Source organism: Lonchura striata, chromosome 13, assembly GCF_046129695.1.
Source record: "Lonchura striata isolate bLonStr1 chromosome 13, bLonStr1.mat, whole genome shotgun sequence".
NCBI lineage: Eukaryota > Metazoa > Chordata > Aves > Passeriformes > Estrildidae > Lonchura > Lonchura striata.
Genome location: NC_134615.1, coordinates 15,266,046 through 15,287,697, shown reverse-complemented (window position 1 = coordinate 15,287,697; position 21,652 = coordinate 15,266,046). Strand labels below are relative to the sequence as shown.

Genomic DNA, 21,652 nt, shown 5'->3' with positions numbered 1-21,652 from the left:
TTTCAAAACTCAGAATGCCTTGAGAAAGAATTCATGCTTTCAGTAGTGAAAAATGTTTGTTTATCAGAGTTTTGAAGACCTCCTGAATCTGGTGGTATGAGGCTTCTTCCAGGGCTCTGATTCAGGAGCAAGGGCAGACTACTTCATCTGGAAAGGTCAGGCTGCGTGCCAGAGGTTCCCGAGCTGCTGTGTCAGCAGCTCAGATGTTGGCTGGCGTGTTCAGGACAGATTGTTGGAATCGGGAATCACATCGGCTCTGTCAACTTGTTTCCCCTTTGACTTCTGAAGGCTTTCATAGAGTTTGCAGCACTGCTTGAGCTTCCAGGTGATGCACGAGGCATTTGAAGTATTGAGCCCTCAGCAGCTGTGTCTGAGCTACCTGCTGTTTGCACTGAGGAGGAGGTTTGTGTGTAAGGCACTGGCAGCTGCAGGGACCAAGGCAGTTGAGCAGCCACTGAAACGGGTTAGTGGCACCATAATATTCCTTGTCAAAGAAATAAACAAAAAGTATTCCGGGACAGCTTGGAAAGCTGAGTTTTGACATCTGTGGGAAGGCCTGTGTAACTTTTGGTGTTCCAGGCTGTTGTTGTGGGCCAGAAGGATAGGGGAGATTGAGTGAGAGGTAAACCTTAAATGAAAGCCAGAAAAGTTCTTGTTTGCTCCTGTAAGACATAACCAGCATTAGAGTACAGGCTTTTTTGTCTTTACAGACCCATGGTTAGCTTATACTGCCTTTTTATTTCCCCTTTTGAGTTATTCTTGACGTGCCTTAGAGGAGAATGACAGTTCTAATAGCCTCTTTTAACTATCTTTCACTTCTCAACTAATTAAATGCATCTTTTAAATGGATGCTGCGTCCTTCATTTGTTTCTTGTGAGATGAATGGATGAAGGCTGTGCTGAAGGGCTGCAGTGTACTTTGGGTGTTTGAAATGTTTAATTTTAAAATGAGGGCTATGGGAGGTGGTTTCCTGGTAGTCCACATCTTACTCATGGTGGTTCTGACACCTCTGCTTGCAGAGGCTGTTGGCTGGTGAATGTGCATGGTGTGCTGTCCCCATGATGTGCTGTCCCCACGCAAGGCTGGGCTGTGATGACTCTCTCAGATGGGCTGTGAGTGCAGAAAACAGAAAACCAGGCTGTGCTCTTAGCAGAGACCCTCCAGTAGAAGTGCTAGTGGGAAGAAGATATGCTCAAACAAATAACATTTATTGCTTCATTACTGAGCTGCTGCATGTTATACTAATTAAAAGGTCTAAAGCTGTGTCACTTCATACCAGAGTGTGATAAGTTGTAAAAATCGGGCTTGGAGATCAAATGTTTGTTTTCTTTGGCAAATAACATTACTTGTTTGTCAGCTCAATTCAAGTTATTTGCTCCCTGTTTTCCACTCATGGGTTGCCTTTCATGTTGTTCTGTGCTTAATTCTGCCAGCACAGTCTTTGAATGAGGGGGGCTTCCCTTCCTCTGTGCTTCCTGCATCTGAACCCTTTCATTTTTTGCTTGAGTGACCTTAGCTGGTAAGTGTGGAACTGAGCAAGTAGGCACAGTGGGGGTGCTTTGAAATGCGTTATAGTGCTAAACATCAATTACGCTTTGATGAGGATTTGCCAGAGGATTAATTTAGAACTGTTAGAGGAGGCACTGTCTGAAAGTTCCCCTACCTAGCTGAGCCCCAGCTGCTCCTGAAGGCTGAAAAACCTCAAATGGATTTGGAATGTCTAAGCAGTCTTGTCAATCAACAAATTCATATTCAGTGGGCAAATTCTGAAGTGGGTGCAGGCGTATGTGCAGGTTTGCCTCTCTGGTGATTCAACATAGACAAACTCCTGTTCCATGAGAGGTTTTGACTTGCCAAGTAAGCTGAAATAACTATTGAAGGTTGATTTTTCTAGTTTTGTTTTTCTTTTCTGTACAATTCAGGTAATTCTACTGTGACTGTTTTGTTTAAGAGAGATATTACTAAGTATAACATGTCAAACTCATTTAGTGTATTGTATTTGCTTATTTTTAAATTCCCTGGTGACATCACTTTATTGTGTACTGTTATCTAGATGTACGCATTATTCTGTGCTGCAGCACAAGGCACAGTGCACATTGGTGCTGTACTTGGGTTTTCATCAGCTGGTGTTGCTTCTTTTGAAAGCCTTTCACACATGCTAGAATTGACACAGGAAGACTTCCTTATTTTTAGCACGATTTGTCGTGTATTTTACTGAACTTGGAGTAGTTTGCAAATTTGAGAAGGACTGAAAACAGTGCTTGGTCTTTGTTGAAATCACTCATGTATTGGGATAAAATACAGTGGTTCTTGGGAGTAGGAAGGAGAGTGCTTGTTTAACTATTTAGCTGCTGTAGGATCTTCCCTGACTGGCAGCATGCCACTTCTTTGTGACACAAAGGTAAGCTGACAAGAAAAACTCCTAGTTTAACTGCAAGCATAAGATTTCTAACTAAATCCTGGTGCATGCCAGTTTATAAAATGAGAACACAGCTTAAATTTATTCCATCCAGTGCAGTAGGCAAAAGTTAAAGCACTCACTTGATTAAAATGAGTTCTTGGAAAGGAAGCAGTGGAAGCTGTTAAATGGAGTCTCATGTTACCAGCTGGTTTGGATGTTCTTCTAAGAATACATATAGAAGCTTCCTGGATCAGTATTTTCATTGTGCAAGCACATGTGTAAGAGCTTGCAAATTCATAGCATGTGTTTTGCTTTTATTCCAGGTGTACTTGAAGGCACCTATGATTCTCAATGGTGTCTGTGTAATTTGGAAAGGCTGGATAGATCTCCAGAGACTGGATGGTATGGGCTGCCTGGAATTTGATGAAGAGAGAGCACAGGTAAGACAGTCTGCTCTTGGCTGCTTACGTGTTTGTTTGTTCTTCTGGAGGGAACAGTTTTTGCCTTCACTCTGAGTACAAACTCCAAAGAAAACTTGTAGTATGGGAAGTTCAGAAACATGTGCTGGTAGCAAAACACTACTTTAGCTACATTAGGTCAAAATGTTAGGGGCAGGAATCATTTGTCACTTACAACTTTGAGTGGTTTTGCACTGTTACTATGCTACAGTGTAATAAAGTATTTTAAAACTTTGATTCCTCCAAAATACCAAGAACACTCCTCTATTATGCCTTGCCTCTCCCTAACTTAAGAAACTAATTTGCACATTAAATGAGGTGATGTTAATGTGACTATGTTTGGGATTAAATAGAAACACTTTGTATCAAAGTCACAGCCCTGAACACTTCCTCCATGATGCCTAGAAAGAGAGTTGTCCTGCCACCCTTTGTGAATCCATAAGAAAAGCCACAGACCAAAGCTTTTACTCAAAATCTGCTCTTTGCATTCACCTCTTTCAAGGCTGTGTCAGTGACTTGGGCAGGCTCAGTCCCAGCTGCAGCAGAGTCACTGCTGTGAACTCCATGGATTAGGAGACCTTCAGGCTGTAATGCTTTGCACAGCCAGGACAAGTGTATAGCCCTGAAGAATGTAGCATAAATCCCAAGGTTCTTGATCTGTAGTTACTAAGTTTGATACATAATGCTAAGTCACAGGACTTCTGAACTGAGAGCAGGCTGATGGGAACGTGCACTCGGGAGACAACAGTGTCATCCTTTCCAAAACTGGAGAGTGCCTGAAGAAAATGAGCAGTCTTCCAAAACGGAGAGGGGTCCGGTGACCTGTGGGTTTAATTTTTCTCTTCTTAATTTCCCAGTAAATGTTTTTGCAAGTGCTTGGATTACTTTAGTTTCCCAATGTGTATATGCTATTTTAACAAAACTTAACAATTCCCTTTTGTTGTCTTCAGAAAGTGTTTGTGCACTGAGGTTGTGATTTACTCTGTGTGTATGTGAGGGGATGTGTTCACGATCTTAGGTGTCAGTGCTTTCCTGAGTTGTGAGTACAGGGTGCTGAGCTGGAGGTATTGCACTGTGTGGATCTACAGGGATGTTTGCACTCAGTTACAGGTGTGTAACTTGTTTTTAGTGTGTGATTCTTGGTGACTGAGGTTGTCAATGGTCATTCTGTTTGTTATGGTAGTAGTACCTAAGGGTGCCCACTATCATAAAGAACTATACAGACACAAGAGTAGCTGCACCCTTATATGTGTTAGTATTGTAAACATTTGGGCAATCTTTTACATTGTTCAGTTTCCTTTTTCCTGTATCTGTCACTGCTTCCTTGTTTAAAACTGTTGTAATACTGCTAGTGGCAGTTGACTGAACTGCTGACTTTGATCCCAAAATAACACTGATGTCAGAGGGGGCTTAAGTGCTTCATATGGTATTGCCTGTGTACCCACTGTCCTTTGTAAGAGGTCCAGCTGCTCTTCACACCCCCCACATTTTTTGGAACCTTGTCTTAAGCAAATGTAGTGCACTTGAATTTTCCTGTCTCTTACCGCTTCATACTAATGCTAGGATCAAAAAAAAATTTCCTTTGCTGTCATACTTTGGAAAACATACTGCCCTTCACCAGGTCAACAAATACTTTAGGAAGAAAATCCCCATGTGTTAACATTGAAATATTTTATTTGTATGTGTTAAGCTTATTTTCCGCTTAATCCACAGCCTGTCCATGTCTTGCTACTAAGTGGTCTGACTTTTTGTTACTGAAAGCTCTGGTTCTACTGCTTGCTCAGACTTTGATGGAGCAACACACACAAAGCTGTACATACATGCTTGAATATCTTCCCTCTTTGGGGCTGAAATTTCCCTGGATTTGATATTTGAGTGTCTTTAAGAGACTGTTTCTGTCTTTTGCACCTCTTCTGTAGTGAAGTGTCTTGCTATCTCACCAAGTCTTTTCCTACTGGGCTGCTGTGAGGATTTGTGTATAAGTGTGGGTGTGTGTAAGCTTCTCTTTTTTAATATTTTTTAAAATTTTATTTTCTGGACTGGGAAGTTTGGTTTTGTCCTGTTGTCAAGTTGATTGCTCATTCTGTTGCTCATGTTTTGCTTATTCTTACTTTTCTTTGTAAATTTATACCAGGAATATTTTTGTACAATAAAACTAAGATGTATAAGTTATTTGGTCTCAAACAGCTGAATTTGCTAGGCTATTATTACTAGAATTGAGTGACATTAAAAAAAAATCTTTGTTAAATTCCTGTTGTATAAAATTGAGTTGTTGGTTGATTTGTTATAATGTATTACCAAGAGTAGAGCAGAATTTTATGTTTTACTAAAAATATTCTGATGCTTTTATCCCCTTTCTCAGACATGAGCAAACCAGAGTTTCAGCTGTCAACCTGTCTTCATTCTGGATGTCAACATACTGATTTTTTTCCCCCATGAATTTCTAATTTAGTTTCTTTTGGTTATGACAATTTCTTTAAAATATTCCATCCAAGACTGTATGTCAGCCTTTTATTTCGTGACCAGTCTAAATGATGGTAAAATGCAAAAACCTTCAATAAAAAAAATCTTCTGTTTAAGTCTGATTTAAAATAGGAGGTAATAAAGACATATATCTCTTTTGTAAACTAACACTAAGGCAGCTTTTCTGGAGTCATCTGAGAGACAAGCTTATCTGTTCTCTCTCTAACCTTCTGCATTATTAAGAACAAACTTACTTTCTGCTCTCTGACCCTGGTTTCTATGCCTTTTATGAACATTAAATGGCTGTAAAGGGCAAAATTCTAATCTTAAAAAGATATATGGTGTTAAAGTATTATCTTGTTGGCAGCTTTAAACGTTGCACATGCATCCCCAGGAAGCAGCAGCTGAAGGCAGAGCCCGGGCCTGGCAGCTGTTTGTGCTTCCCTGCCCTGAGCCACGAGGGAGTCCCTGCACAGCATTTCACAGAGCAGCTCCAGGGCCCACCACTCTGCCTGCGGCAAAAAAGGCAATTTAACATTTTCTCAGGCTGGGGATGTTTTATCTTAAATTGAAAAATTTATGCACTTAGTCCCCAGGTATATTAAAACTTAGTTGTGCTCTCTACATGTTTATGTCCTCTAACAGTCAAGGTCAGCTTTTTTAAAAATTATTAACTTTAAAATAACATTTGCATGTGTGTGAGAATTGTAAGTGGTGTTAGTAGTAATTATGGTTGAACAGCTAGAAGGAAGGAGAATCAATACAGTTTATCCCTTCCTGGTTTGTGGGGCCTCTTCAGATGGGACCCTTCCATTCTGATGGGGAACAGTAAATGTATTAAAATGTCTCCTTAAGAAAAATAACTTCCAATCCAATTAATAATGGCTCCACATATTACTAATACTTTATTTAAAACATTTTCTAATAGCAAATACAGTTTGAAGGATTTTTTTTGAGTGTTAGTTTATTAAATCTGTTCCTGTGCATAAGCCATTACTGAAAATTAGCAAAAGGGCTGTTAAGACCTGCAGGTTTCTCCGCCATTATATGGGAATGTGTGCAGATTGGTGGAGGAATAATTTTTGCTTTGCACTTCACTATGCCTCTACATTTAAATAATATAAATGATACACAAGTTGTAAGAATGTTCATACTGATGCACCTGCAGCAGCTTTTGAGAAAAGCTGGATTTATTTGGTTTATAACTTTGGTAATACTTCTAAATGCAAGATAATTAAATTACCACTGTTTGTGTAGTGGACACTATCTAGCTATACCTGTGAATACTGTCTTCAAAATGGCTTTTATAAGGAGAATAAAATGTATTGCCTTTTACATAGAACTTCTGGTCATTCCAGCATTTAAACTACTTTGGGACAGCAGTTCTCCTTTGAAAATGTATTTTAGTTGTACCTGTATTCCAGCTTTGGTTATTTCTACTGCTGAAGTGAAGGTGAGTAATACTTCATTAACCTGCATTGACATTTGCTGGACTCGCCTGTGTTCTAGCAGGTTCTGCAGGACTTACTTGACTTTGCTGCCAAGAGCTAGTTAATATGCAAAATAAATGTGATTTGTTGGAAATGAGGGTCACCTTTTGTGTCACTCTGTGTCATCTGCTTTGGTAGCAGGAGGATGCATTGGCACAACAAGCCTTTGAAGAGGCTCGACGAAGAACTCGTGAATTCGAGGATAGAGACAGGTCTCATCGGGAGGAAATGGAGGTGAGGGTTTCACAGCTGCTGTCAGTAACTGGTTAGTACTTTCCCAAAACTTTAGATTGTTTCAATTTATTTGTCTGTTTGTACAATGTCATGTATTGTGTTTGTTCAGTGATGTTATATAAAAATTGCAAAATGCATTGTTTTTTACTCTTGTAAAATGGATTTCAAGTTTTTTTAAAGTTTTGATAAGAATTATCTGATAGTTTACTTTTTTCCTTTCTGTAGATGGTCTTTTTTGTGAGTACTTAAGCTGTAAAGACATTTATTCAAGAGTTGCCATTTCTCTCTGAAATGATACTTTAATAGCTGACAGTGGGATCTTTTGCCTTGTGCATTTCTCATGAGCACAGAAGAGGCTTTGGGAGCTTCAGGGGCAGAATTTTGGAGCTTGTTATCCTGTGTTTTGGGAAAAATTACCAGACAATTTAATCAGATGCCACAGTCTGCTTTCTTGTACAGGCTAGTTTTATAGTCTTTTTACCTTTTTCTTACTGGTGGGAAGTCTCATTCCTTTTTTTTTTTTTCACTGGCTTAGTTTCCCTGTTTTGTTCTTTGCTTCTTCAGGGCCCCACAGTCTTGAATCTTGTTCTTTCTTGATGAAAGCAGAAATTACTGAGATTGGGAAAAGAAGAGCCAGGAAAGGGAATGGAAACCAGCTGCTCTGAGATGTCAGAAAGGCAAGAGCTGTAAGAGGACAAGTAATAATACATAAGGGGAGTTGGCAAGTTAAGGCAGGCTGCAGGTCAGGAGAGAATAGGGAGAACACAGAAAGGCTTTGAATTTCTTTCCCTTACTAATGCTGTTTCTTACTTCCTGCTTCATCAGTACAGCCTGACTTAACTGTAATCAAATATGATCAATCTGCTGGTCCTATGGTTTTTAGAAAATTTGATTATTGTTATTGCTAAGTTACTTTTCTTTGGCATTCTTTTGGGTAATTGGGATGATCAGACAGACTTTCTTCCCTTCCAGCTACAACTGGGAGGCACTGAGCAAGAGACTGAGAGGGAACAGATAGGCACAGAGGATAATATCTCTCTTTGAAGTGGCTGGAGTGTGTCTCCTTGCAAACACTGCTGCAGCCAGGGCAGATGTTGGCTGTAACAAAGGTACAGTCCTTGCCTTGGAGGCCCTGCTGCCGCTGGATTTTTGGAGCAGCAGCTGGATTGCCTGAATTCTGTCACAGCATAGCTACAACCTGCTTGTAAGTTCACTTCAGAAGGCAGGTAGAATTAGCTTTAATCTGTTCATGAAGACCTGTGCCAGCCTGCTTTACTGTTAACAAAGTAGGAGCTTCAGGTGCAATCTTACGTCTTTAACCTCAATGTACTTTAAACTTCTCTTGATATATTCTCTTTGCACTATGCTCTTCATCCCCACTCCTCTTATTACAGAGAAGCCATGTGCATGCTGAAGGTTAAAAAATAATGAGGCTTCCCAAAATAACTTCTGGAGTTCTGAGACAGTTAATTTTCCTTCAAGTGTGAAAAACACTTACTTGTATCTAGGCTGTGCAAAAACACTATTTCAATTAACAGTGAGATTGAGGTAATATTGAGCATCTGAAGCTTTGTGACAGACACCAAAACTCGTGACACTGAGACACAAAAAGCAGCATTCTTGTCTGTCTGCAGGAGCTTGATTCAATAACTTCTGAAAACACTCGTGCTTTAATAAGGCAGAAGGCAGTTGCTATTAATTGATGTCCTTATTAGCTGTTAGTACCCATTTTCTTGGAAACTGCAATAGTTGTTGTCCCAGCTCTAAAGCACTGGTGTAGATCACCTACAGAAAGGAAGAAAAGAAAAAATTAGTGATTTGAAATATGTTTAAATAAAATGAAAAGTATTATCAAAGGTTGTTTTAAATTTGTGTTGTTAAATACAAATCTTTAAGAATTGTAATACATTATTTTGTATACTTTCCTATTTATTTTACTGTGCCTCTTCAATATGTCTAACCAACAGATTTTTGTCCTCCAGTACTCGTAGGTCTTTAATTGGTTTTTACATTTTAGTTTTCATTCCTGTGTTTGGGATAAGATGTCCTGAATGTAGATCTGGAATGTTTACAGACAAGCTTGTTTACTCTTGACTGCATAAAAATCAGGATCTTTTGGGATGAGATGTGAGTGAGCAGAAATAGACTTACAATGCATTCCTAAAGAGGAATCAGGTTTCCAAATCATTCATTGCTACCCTTCTTTTCAGTCTAATGCAGCATTTGGACAGAATCAAATGAACTTTAATCAGTAAGCACTTGCTGTTCATGATCCTTGTACTGAATTTTCAATAGAAAATGATGCATGAAAGTACATTCCTGTATTTGTTGTATTTGTGGCCTGTATTGAATTTTCCACTGCTGACATGCTCAGTCAGCTTGGAAATACAGTTTGTCAGTGGCACCCTTCTGATGATTGCATTGCTGACAGCTGCAGAAACCTTAATCCAGACTGCCTTATGTTCTGCTTCTGTAATTTCAATGGAACCAACAGTATCTTTGCTTTCACTACAGAGATGGTACTTGAAGGCTTTTATATGGGAAAGGCCAATTCTAAGTGTGCTGAGTGAATTTTTATGTATGTTATGCTACACACAAGTGAAGATACTTTCCTTGTGATTGTTTTAATATGATTTCTATATAGCTTTCATCTGTATGAAAGTTTTAGATTTTTTTTTTCTGCCATGCTTGGCATGGACAGTAAAGCTCAGAATTGGCAGATGTGGAACAGGATCTCATCAGTGTTAATGATGGTTTTAAGAATTGCAACACTGTAGAAAATCAGGATATTTCTGACAGTAGAATTACAGTTGAAATGCCTTTAATAGAGACCAGATTCTGCTTCAGTGGGGGAGGAAGGGGAATCCTGCAATACTCCACCCACTCCTACCCAAAACAGAGGCGCCAGCTCTTTGGAAATATTTATCCATCCAAAGCCTGGCAGCATATGAAAATGATCAGATTAAATTCTTTATTTATACAGCTTTCTGGGTAAAAACTATTCCCTATTCTAAGTCTTTCTGTAGACTTAACATAAAGTCTGTAGACTTCAAACTCCCCACATAGGAGTGGTCAGTGATAACTCATTGAAAACAATATTAAAGTGTTTTGTATGTGGTAGTTAGATTTTAGAATGGTGACACTTTGCAAGGGGAAAAAAATTGCAAGAGCATTATCAATTTAGAAATTATTGCTTTGCCAATTTTTATTTTTAAGTATCCTAAAAAACTCCCAACCAGTTAGAAAAAAATTCCCCTAAAAAAAAAAAAGAGGTTAAAAACCCCTTCAGGGTATTGTGAGGTTTGTTTGCTGTCTTTTCATCATATAGAATCCCTTCAATTCTAGTGTAGCACACCAGATTTTTATTTTAATAAACATATTCTTTGCATCTGAGGGCATCTGAGGTGTGTTGGGCTTGAATTTTCAAAGGTGATCATGTTTTTGTGCAATTACAGCACTCTGATGTAAATAGGGTGGGAGTGGATTTAGGAATTTTCATTGAAGTTTTTAAGCACCTCTGAGTTGAACTGCATTCTCTTACATTTTTAACATAGCTTGTTTTGAATGCAAGATGCTTTGGAGTTTATATAAAAACTTGTGTAGCTCAGTTACATCAGATACTGCAAATCCAGCCTCGCTGTCCAGGATTCTTTTGTTTCAAAGATGCTTTTGAAGTCAGTGAGAGTTCTTAGTGCCTTCAAAATTAATAAGGTATCCCAATGGCTTTTACTTCTACAAAAATGTTGGAATGCTGAGACAGAGAATGTTTAATAATACACATTAAGAAAGACTTCATCCCCATTTAAAGATTGTTTAAATAAAATGAGGTGTATGAACTTGAAGTATTTGAACTTTGCCAAACTAGAAGAACGAGGAGACTGAAGGGATGTTGGTGAGGCAGATGTTTAATTTTCACTGTCTTTATCTCCTTGTGTCGTGGTTGAGAGAGTCAGTCTGAATGTCTCTGCTGTGGTTTCAGTATGAACGACCAGAGTTAGTGTCAGGATAAGAAGTGTTCTGCAGAAATTACTGTGAAGTTGCTGTCTAGACGTGAATTTCCAGGAAGAATTTTTGCTTGTTTTTCAGTCTTCTAGCATAGTGGCATGATGCAAAAATGTGTTACCCTGTACAGAATGGCTTGGAAAGATTTAAACTGGCCCTAGTTGGCGAAATTAGAATTTATTGGAGGTTATAGCCTGTGTTCAGTGCAGAAAAGCTACAAGCAGGTGCCTCCTGACAGCTCTGCTGGAGCAGATGGCACAAAACAATGGATTTTCAAGGGGTGGGAAAAGAGAAGAGGCCCTCTGGTGTGTTGCTGTGTGCAGGTGGGGGTGTTTTCTGGAGGTTTGTTTTGTACAAACTAATTTCAGACTTGCAGTGACCTGTGTGAGTACACAGTTTGTCCAGCTGTGTTCCTCCAGAGCCTGGCTGAGGATGTTCCCATGGCTTTGCTTGAGGATGGGTTGGATCTGTTCTTAGTCTTCCAAATGTAATTTCTTCAACCAGCATTTTTGAAATGTCGTATTTTTCTGCTTTGTGTTCTTTTCCTATGTTGCTGCCATGCTCTTTATTTTAGCAACAGTGTGAGTAAAGAACGGAGTGGTTTGCTCTCCCTAAAACAGTCTAGTCTAGCAATCTGTCTGTTTGTGGTCTTGTGCTAAATATAAATTACATTAATGGCTAAGCAGAGCCATTTTGGGAAACTGCATGAAATTCCCATTTTAAAAACCTTCATTTTGCTCAAAAAAACCCCTGTTTTGGAACTTCTGTTTCTTCCAGAAGCAATCCCTCTCAATACAAAGCACCAAAAACCCCCCACCAACCCCACCCTTTAAAAATGCTGGAGTAAAAATTTACCTAAATTTTAAGTACTGTGTCCTGCCCTAGGTTTTTACATATTCTTGTTGTTTGTTGGGAATTACGAGTTGAAATGAACATGATACATTTAATTTAATTTTGCTAAAGTTGGGAACTCTCAAAAAACAAAGGATTTTGTTACAGAAATGTAAACAGTTTACAGTTGAAAGAAAATAAAGTAGTAGGACTGACTTTCATGTTCTTCCCAAGACTCTAGACAGTGAAATTATTCTCCTTTTCTTAATTTTTTCTAAGATGAAACTCCCAGTGTAAATAAATGCTCTAAATAATTATATTTTTCTCAAATACAACTGGCTTCAAAAGTGAGTATAGTATTACAATAAGTGTGTGGGGACTTTTTGTTTTTAATTTTGACTCGGGGGTTTTTTAAAAGAAATTTTCTCATCAGATTCTCAGATTTTAAAGGTTTTCTTTCTTATTAATCTGGAATTAATTTAATTAGTGTTTCTTTTATGTACTCTCCAAACTGATGATAGAAAAATAGTATAACCATTAACACAGGTTTTTGGCTATGAAAGAAATCCAGCCATTGATTTTTTTTTATATGCAATGGGTAGTGTAGACTTGTATACAATCAGAAATAATTTGTTTAGGTGGAGGATGGATAGCATAACTTGGAAAGAGGTGTTTGAGTGGGAATGTATTGCCTCAAAAGGTTCTGCAGTGCCAGTCCAGTACAAGTAGGCCAGTTATGATGACTGGTTTGCTTCACAAGAACTTAAATAGCTGGTGCTTGTGCCAAAGTGCTACAGAATGCATAGATCAGAAAAACAATTTGTGCTGCACAGAATCAATGCTGACTGCAGGACGGGGGAGATCAATCTTGCAAATCAGGGAATACTGTAATATAAGCGTCTTCTTTCAGTCAATGAAGGTTAGAAAGGGGCTGAGCAACAGAGGAATACTGTCTGGAAGCAATCAATATTAATTATAAATTTATAACCTTTAGACCAGCTTTCAAACAGTACTTTCTAAAAGGGAGCACTTCAAGCTTTTTTCTCTTGGAAAAGAAGTTTTAATATGAAAGTAAATATTTCAGTCTCTGCTCAAAGCTCTTCCGAGCTACCCATTCCTGCTGTGCTTTTTCCTTCCTTGGCTTCCAGTGACCTTGTTCCAGTTTGGGGCAGCAGAAATGTTACCTCTGTAATAGTTTTTAAACAAAGATGTAACCATTGTAAAGATTTCAGGTGAGGGGGTGCATGGGGGTCAGGAAGCAGATGTGCTGCTTGGCCTGGTCATGCTCTGAAGCTCTCTCATAGCCTGTGGGAGAGCAGACTCTGCAGGAAACACAGTTCATGTGTGTTTTCAGTCTGTTTCTAGGAAGTAGATAGTAGTTTGAAATGAAGTCTTGATGGAGGTAAGTGCTAAGTAACTCTTATCAATGGGCTTTGTCAGGAAATTTTTTTATTTTGACTTTCAGTGAGCTTGAAAGATAATCGGAATGGAAGTAGGAATAAAAAAGATTATTGGGTATAGAAATCATGGCATTAATAGTTCTACAGTTACTTCAGTCTAACATCCAGATCTCTTGCCAAGTTTGAGAGCCTGTTTTCCATTATTTGCATAATTTAAGTGGTGCTTGACATTATAATTAAGAAAGATCAAGGCTACTTCTTCCCAGGTTGTTCAGTGAAAAGGAGAGCTGATAGCAAAATAAATGTTATGGGCAGCCAACAAAGCAACTGCAGAAACTGGATCCAGGCCATGAAGTCTAATGCTGATAGCTATGCCTGCTATGTGGTAAAGATCCCATCCCTCTGTCTGCCAGTGGCTCCTGGATGCAGTGTGCAGTGGTGCTGCTGTGGCTGAAGTTCTGAGCAGTGGAGATTGAGACTCTCTGTGCAAGGCCCCTGGAGACTGGGAAGCACATGGGCTGCTTCATCAGGCTGTGACCAGAGAAGTTCTATTAGATAGAAGTTGACATTCTCACTATGCTGTAGGGCCCCAGCTTTGCTGACTCCAGCTCTGAAGGCTGACTTTCTCCTGCCCTTCTATCAAGTAAAGGTTACTGGAGGCAGGGCCAGCATTTTGAACCATGCTCAGATCTCCATGGGAGAGGCTGTTATAACCAGCAACTCAAAGAGTTTTCAGTTCATTGCTTTTCTTGCTGTGGGTCTGCCTCATACCAGGACTAATGGGAAGGTGTGCTTGATTGTGACTGGTCATTTTTCTGAGTTATTTCAGGTTTGGTTTCTGTTTATAGGTTTTTTTTTGTTTTTTTTTATTTGGGTGGTTTTTATCCTGTGGTTGTATACTTTTCTAAAAAGTATTTGCAAAGTATTCTCAGGTTTGGTTGGTTGATTTTTTTTTTTTATCCCTTTTCAGGAGGTTGGCAGTCCTAAGAGAATCCAAATGTTCACTGTTTTTCATAGCATAGCCTAATTTTTCACTTATTTAGTAAATTATAGATGGCAGATGCCAAGGCACATAATGCATTTGCTCTGTCTGTTTCAACAGGACAGAGCTGCCAGAATCCAATTAAAGAATTGCAGTGGAGTTGTCCATGGAGAGACTTTATTTTGGCTATTCCTTTTGTGACAGCCCTTTGTCAAATTAGCTCCCTCTTTTTTCCCTCCTCTTCACCAGTGTCCCAAGTTGTATATGCAGTGGGTATGGTTGTATTTGTCATTTCATGTGTGGTATTCAGAGATCCAAATTTTCCCTGCTGCTTTTTGTAAATGATTCATAGAAAGGGAGGGCCATCTTCATGGCAGCCCTGTCCATCCTTACTAAATTTGCTTCCCACTTTCTCAGTTCTGCTTTCTCAGAGCTATCATGTAACCCACACAGTGGGACTGCATTATCTTCTCCCGATGAGCTCATGTGGTAAGAGGAGTTGGTTTCCTTAGGTATGTTTGAGGCCTCAGAACATGCACAGGAAGGGGCTCGTTAGAGATGCTTTCTTAAAGTCAGTTTAAGTTTTGTTGGCACAGTTGGAAGCACAATAGGCTGCAGCATGGGGCAGGATTGAGTGGCTGGAGGAGGTGGATGTGTTTTGTCTGTCTTGGCTGTTGGAGGAACTGCTTATATGCCACCTTCCTTATTGCCCATTTGTTTTTCCTTTGTGCCCCAGTAACAGATGTAAAGCCTCCAATGTGGTTCTTGTTCAGAAAAGTAAATGATAAAACTTACTGATTTAATGATTCCGAGCTATCTAGTTTATTGAGAAGAATAATAATATACAGATATTACTGCATCTCTTGATAGGACTTTCAGTCCATTCTCCTTAGCCTGTATTTAGGCTTGGGAAGAGCTCAGACATCAGAGGTTAAAGAGAGCATAGTTTACTCTCAAGTCAAAATGCTTTTGTTAGTAACTCTTCTCTTTTTTGTCAGTCATTACCCCTATGGTACCAGCATTATGAGTTCAGCATGAATAAGTCTAGAGTAGCATTTGATAGGAGGCTTTAAAATGTTCTTTTGCCAAATACGTTCCTGGAATTATTTCAATTGGTCATCACACCCTCTCCAGGATTAGAGGTTTTCAATGGCTTGTGGCCAGTTGCAATTCCTTCTGTGCAGCAGAAGATTTGCATGGCTTCATGTTCTAAAAGCTGAGTGCGAAGTATTATTCACTGCTGAAACTCCTGATGTGTCCATCAGGTTAACTCTTCTGTTCCTGGATATTTGGAAGAACACTGGCAATTTTGGCTAAAACACATTCATTTTTAGGATAATTGCAAATCTGGTGGGATCTGTGTACTAATTACAAGTTTCTCACAAGCAAATATTTGTTATCCTTTCACTAAATAACAGATGAAGAACATACAAAGTAGTGCTCCTTCAAACTTAAATCAGTGTTTGACTGAAAAAATGAAATACACAGAGAAAAGATGAATAACTGCTGTTTTCTCATGGCTCATTAAGCATGACTCATAGCAGTGTATTCCATTTCCCAATGGCAAAGATAGATGCATCTTTCTTAATTGAAGCAAGTCTCCTTAATCCTTGAGAAGCTGAGCCCATTATTCACTTGAGAGTAATACTGGTGCTTTTGTGTGGCAGCAAAAGGTATGCATTTCAAAAATTACAGTTTAGAAGATTGATTAGATCTGCTGGGGAGTATAGGACCCCCAGTGGCGAGAAGTCTGGAAATTGCTGGTTTACATCTATAAAAGGGACATTTTAGCTTCCTGTAATAGACTGAGGAGAACTAGCAGATACTACCCTGCTTGTGTAGGGTACTCGTGTGATAGTCACACTCCTCCTACAAGTGAGTGTTAAGGATCTCGTGGCATTTCTTATGGAAGTTTTATTTTGCCAATTGTCAGAGGACAAAAATAGCACCCAGTGCTTCTTGCTCCACAGTGTGCTTCCTGTCTTCAATCTTTAGCAAGCATCTTTTAGTTTTTGTATTTTTCTTTCAGCATGTGGAGCACAGTTGTAGTTGCTGTAAACTGAGCATGTTGTGCCCTGGCAGAATGGCTGTGCTGCTGAACAAGCCTGCTTCACATGCTTGTCTTTTTGCACAGTAGTAGCGCAAGGAAAGGAGGGTGCCTGAGTCAGAGCTGTCATTCCAACATGTTGCAGTTGCTTGTGTAAATCCCCACTTACTGAATTGCAAAATTACACCTTTATCCACATACACTGTTGTAAGATATTGTAATGAGTGTTTTTGGTATATTTGAGGGTCGTCTGTCATGCCTTTTGCGTATCACTTGAAAGGGCAAATCTGGTAGTTGTTCGCTAGTGGCTTCTGCAAGCTCCACAAGTAGCAATGAGGTCATGAATCATGCAAATTCTTTCATATGCTTTGAAAGAGAAGGCCTCTTTAAGCAAAGCATAAATGCAACCATATGCTCATATCTTGGAGCCTTCACTGAAATTTGACAATAAAATTGCTGTGCATATGATTTGTTTTCTGAAGAAGAAACACTGTTGTTTTTAGAGCAGTTGTATAGCAGCAATTAACTTGCTGGTCTTTTCTAGTTAAGTGTAAAAATGTTTATCAAGTGCAAAATTGGTAGAAGTAAGATTTTGGTAATTCTTAAAGACAGTGCATGTCTTTGTTTCCTTTTAGAAGAAAGAGGCAGCAGTAAAACTAGAAGAAATCTTGTTACAGTCTGTTCAATAGGAGAGTATGCAAAGTAGAACTGTTGCTGTTTTGTTAATCTTGGTGCAACTCTTAAATTAGCCTGGAAGTATCTATTCAGACTTGATGAACAATCATTTCATATTAAAAAAATATTTACAGCACAGCTTACTTTTCTGTTGAAGGAAAAAGGAAGTGTGGGGTTTCCCTCAGTGATTTTGATAGTCAAAGCGGAATGATTTGGGTTTTGGAAATAATGTAAAAAGCTTAATTAAATGACATCTTGTAATACTTTGCATCTCTACAAAGAGGACAGAGTGCAGAAGTTGTTTCAGGGCTTGAAGGAATACACCTTTAAATGCTTACAATGATCAGTGCTGTGGGGTGATTAGAGCAGTTTGCTTTAATGTGATTCCTCAGAAAGATTACTGAGAAATCTGTGGGTTTGTGCACCAGCAGTGGTGTTGGTTGTCACCTTCAGATTTCTTCTGCAAGCAGGAGAAGCAGATTGTTCCTTCAGAAGCAGATTGTTCCTTCAGAGTACAACTAGTGCAGATAGAACAGAGCAAAAAGACTGGCTCACTCCTAATTATCTAAAGTGCAACTGACTACATAAATGTAGTTGGTAGCAATAGTGATATTTAAGTTAGTGGAGGTGTTTCCAAAGTAATAGTGGCAGCATGACTACTAAGGAGAGTGCAGGAGGGGGATTGTCTGCTCTGGAAACATGCTGATTACTAGAGGGATTTATTGAATGAACTCCGTGTGCATCAGAAAGGTACCGTTGTACATGAAAGGAAAATTTAAATTGGCTTTTAAATAGAAGGACACAGCAGTTCTCTGGGTGCAGCTAACCTAGTGCACTAGGAGCATACAATTAGGCAGACAAGAAAAATAGTAGATAAGGGAGGAAGAAGTGAACAAAGAAAGAAGAGTCTAAGTTGGAAAAAGTGGTGTCAGCAGTGCATGCCAGAGGGTCTGGAGTGAGCATCTCCCCCTTTGGAATGGGGGTGCAGCAGCACACCGTGAGCTGGGGCAGCTGCTGTGCTGTGGGGAGGCTTCCTCTCTGCCAGTAAATGGGGCTCAGAAGAGCCCAGGGAACACCCTAGAGCAGCACTTTGCCCCTGTTAGTCACAGCTCTGGTGAAGTACTTGTGTTTTCAGAGTGATGGTGCCAACACAGTAATTGCTTGAAGGGTATTTCAACAGCACAATGCCTGTGTTAAGGCTGTTCTGCAGTCTTTCAGGAACATAGGAAATGTCTTTCAGAACAGGGAGGTTGCCACTGGTTTGCATTTTTTTAAAGCCCTGAATTTTTAAAGCAGGTTATTGCAGCGGATGGAGGCACTTGGAATAAAGCCTATGTAGTGACACCTTCCACCAGCTGAGAATGTGGCCTGAGACTCTTTGGGTCATGTGGCAGTTACAGGCCATGGTGCCAGCTATTCACTCTGTAAGCCTTAAATGGTACTAAAATGTCTTAAAAAACAGCTAGCATGTGTTATATATTCCCAGAGTTGAAGTATGGCTTTAAAATTTTAAGAAAAATCAATGTTTTAAAGTATTTACATGCAGCATTTGTGTGTGCTGTACCTGTGTACAGGTAGAGAAAGTAGCCATGTCTTTTACTGTTACTGACATGCTTAATTACCTCTTTACAATGTCATTAACTCAACGGTTTAACAGAATAATTTATTTAAAGGAGAACTTACATTACTTTTATTTTAATACAGGGGTGCAATCATGTCAGAAAGTTTTCTCAGTTTGTTAACTTTGCAGGTACACTGAAGAAGAAAGCAGTAAAACCCCAGCTTTTATGAGGTGTTAAAATGTGTGTCCATCTACAGATTAAATTGTACTCATGTGTTACTATAAGTCTCTTGATTCTAGAAGAAGCTAAAGTAAATGTTTCCCTCATAAAATTATCTGGAAATGATGTGATGTGTTCTATCTCATATAGTAGCTTTTCTCCCTAAAACTGACAGAAAACGTTAAGAGAAGGCAATTTCACAGGAAAGAAAATTATGTTTGGAAGAAGAGACACAACATTGTTACCTAACTCTTGTGGGAGTCTCTTGCTGATCGCTAAAGCGATGTTTGAAGCCTGGCAGTGTGTGTGACACCAGCACACAGCCCCTGCTGGGTGGGGAGGCACAGCAGGCTCTGAGCCCCTCGGGGACAGGGCAGGGCAGCTCCTCTGAGCACCCGGCTGCTCGGGGGGCAAACTGAACTGGGGGGGAAATGATTTAGATGTTAAAAGGTAGTGCTTTGCTCACTGCTTGAATTGTAAAGTTTCTGCCTGATGTTGCTTGTGGTGTTAGTTGTGTTAATGTGCTGAGTAAGATGACTGATCATTTCCTGGTGGCTGATGTCCGTGTGTGTTTGTTTGTGCAGGCAAGAAGACAGCAAGACCCTAGTCCTGGATCTAACCTGGGCAGTGGTGATGATCTCAAACTACGTTAATCGGCGGCAGCAGGCATCCCACGGGTCTGCACACATGCATTGCTTCTACTTGGCAAAGGATTGAATAAAAGACCAGAAACTGTGATAACTGGGTATATTATGGTCTGTTTCCTGACCTGCGGCAGTCGACGTCACCACGAACTGCCATGGTTTGCACTATGTTTATGTTACAATACCTGCATTTCCCATTTTAAGCATGTAGCCAGTGGCAATTCGAAATTTTGTTTTTCTATGCAAACTTATTTTTGTTGGCACTATTTTAGTGAAATGGAAACTTATGCAGCTATAAAACCATTTTTCTCAACTGTAATAAAAATTGTCACTTAAAAATAGGTCAAGATATTACAGATTTAGAACAACTTTTGGTTTTGTTTTTGGTTGTGTTTTTTTTTGTTGTTTGTTTTTTTAACTGCTGGAAGCCAAAGCATTCCAAGCTTAATTTTTTAATATGGGCTTTTGGAATTCTGATTGTCCTTATGTTCCTGCTTTGTTTTAGATAATGCATTCTTATCTTTCTTTCAGTTTTCTTTTTTCTAAGTTTGCAAGACCTTATTAAAACTGCTGACATTATTTTGCATTATTTCCAAGCTAAACCCAGTGAATCAGAGCTGTTGGAATCAGTTTTCAAACTTTGTGGGTTTGTAAACCCATAGTTACAGTTGCAGTATTCGTTTAACTGCTAACAATTCATTGGTTCAACTTTTAAAATTATAAAACTCTTAAAGTGTATATTCTCATGCATGAATGCATTCTGCCCCATTATCTGTCTTAGATTTTATTCTGTTCCAAGTGAGTTTGAGTGGCTGTTATACCCTGTATATAGTGCTTTACTGAAACTCGGAGGAAGTCGCAGGCTGGCTTCTGTTTTATTCAGGGATTTTTTTAACTAGTTCTTCAAAGGGATACTGCAACTCCACAATCAGATTCAACAGCATTTAAACTGGGAACAAACATGATCAGCTGCCAAGGTGATATATATTAAATCATGTTTAAGATAACTGCTTTAAGTATATTTTATATCTTAGGCTTTTTGTAAAGTTGTGCTGAATGGTGAAAAGCTGAGATGAGCTTGTGTGCAGGAGTCTCATACTGCACATAGGCCCTTTCTATTAAATCTTATGCAAATTAAGACTGTTGCAGTATATATTGCATTTTCTAACAGGGTAAGATTTGGGATTAATTAATGTATGAATTAATCTTGTTTCATTTGGGCTGGTGGTGAATGGACTTGCTCCAAAGATTTCATTGTATCCAATATTTGAAGAAAATGTATTAGAAATGTGATGTCATTTGGCTTTGTTAAAATGCGGTGCTTCCTGTACAGCCTGACTGATAAAAATGTCACTTAAATACCTTTTTAAAATAAGGGATCTGAATCCAGTATTTTAAGAATTATTTTAAGGGTAGAAACTCTATATGGTTAGAACAGTTAAATCTTAATTAAATTCTATAATTAAAACAATTGTACATTCCTCATTAATGGCAAAACAATTGATGCGAAAGAGGTCTTGCAAAAATGTAAGCAGATGTCAATGTGAAGGAGAATCTTTGTATGTTAATAATATGAATATTTAACATTCACTTAAAAATGTCATTAACTGTAAACTGTGAGAATGTCATCAAATAGAAATATTTTGATACTTCAATTTAAATGTGATTCACCTGAAAGATAATCTTTTTTCACTCTGTGGCCACATATTCTTCTTGCTCTTCTTCCCCCAAAGAAATAATTTTTCTAAAGTGTTTCTGCAAAGAGTTATTTAAGGGACACACGCATGCATCCGCACGCATCCCTAGCCTTGGATCTCCTCTGCCATCTGTGTATTTTTGATGGAATAGTCTGAAGATTTATTTTAAAAGGTTTTCCTAACGTTTCAGACAGTGGTTTTAAACCATAAGTACACAGGAAATGATGCTATCAGATATTAACGTTGCTATCTCTATGTAAATACTGAACTTTCCCTATCATCATTTAGCATTCTGCTGCTTTCCATATCTTAATGCTGGCATTAAGATCACAGCCCTTACCCTCTGCTGGTTAGCGCAGACTTTTTAAAGTGCATTTTAAGTTATTGATGCAATTTGATATTTTTCATAATTTCTATTTAAACTGAAGTTGCATCATCTTTCTTGAATTCATCTCCTGTAAGAGTTGCCTTAAGCTACAGGATTGCTTTTGCTACTTTTGTGTTGTATGTTTAACTTTCATAATAAACTTCTGTGTAGTGAAAAAAG

At 38.9% G+C, this 21,652-nt stretch overlaps 1 protein-coding gene across 2 annotated transcripts in view; it reads left to right on the top strand.

Annotated features, from left to right (window-relative positions):
• CBFB (core-binding factor subunit beta) overlaps positions 1–21,074 on the top strand; it is a 36,786-nt gene extending 15,712 nt beyond the window's left edge. Inside the window, exons 4-6 of one of the 2 annotated variants that reach the window (XM_021535227.3) lie at positions 2,725–2,841; positions 6,951–7,046; positions 19,349–21,074. In XM_021535227.3, the coding sequence (XP_021390902.1) occupies positions 2,725–2,841; positions 6,951–7,046; positions 19,349–19,417 (282 nt within the window). In that variant the 3' untranslated portion in view covers positions 19,418–21,074. Of the gene's footprint in view, positions 1–2,724; positions 2,842–6,950; positions 7,078–19,348 lie in introns of both variants that reach the window. The other variant, XM_021535228.3, reaches the window with a different exon arrangement.
• Positions 21,075–21,652: the final 578 nt, after the last annotated feature.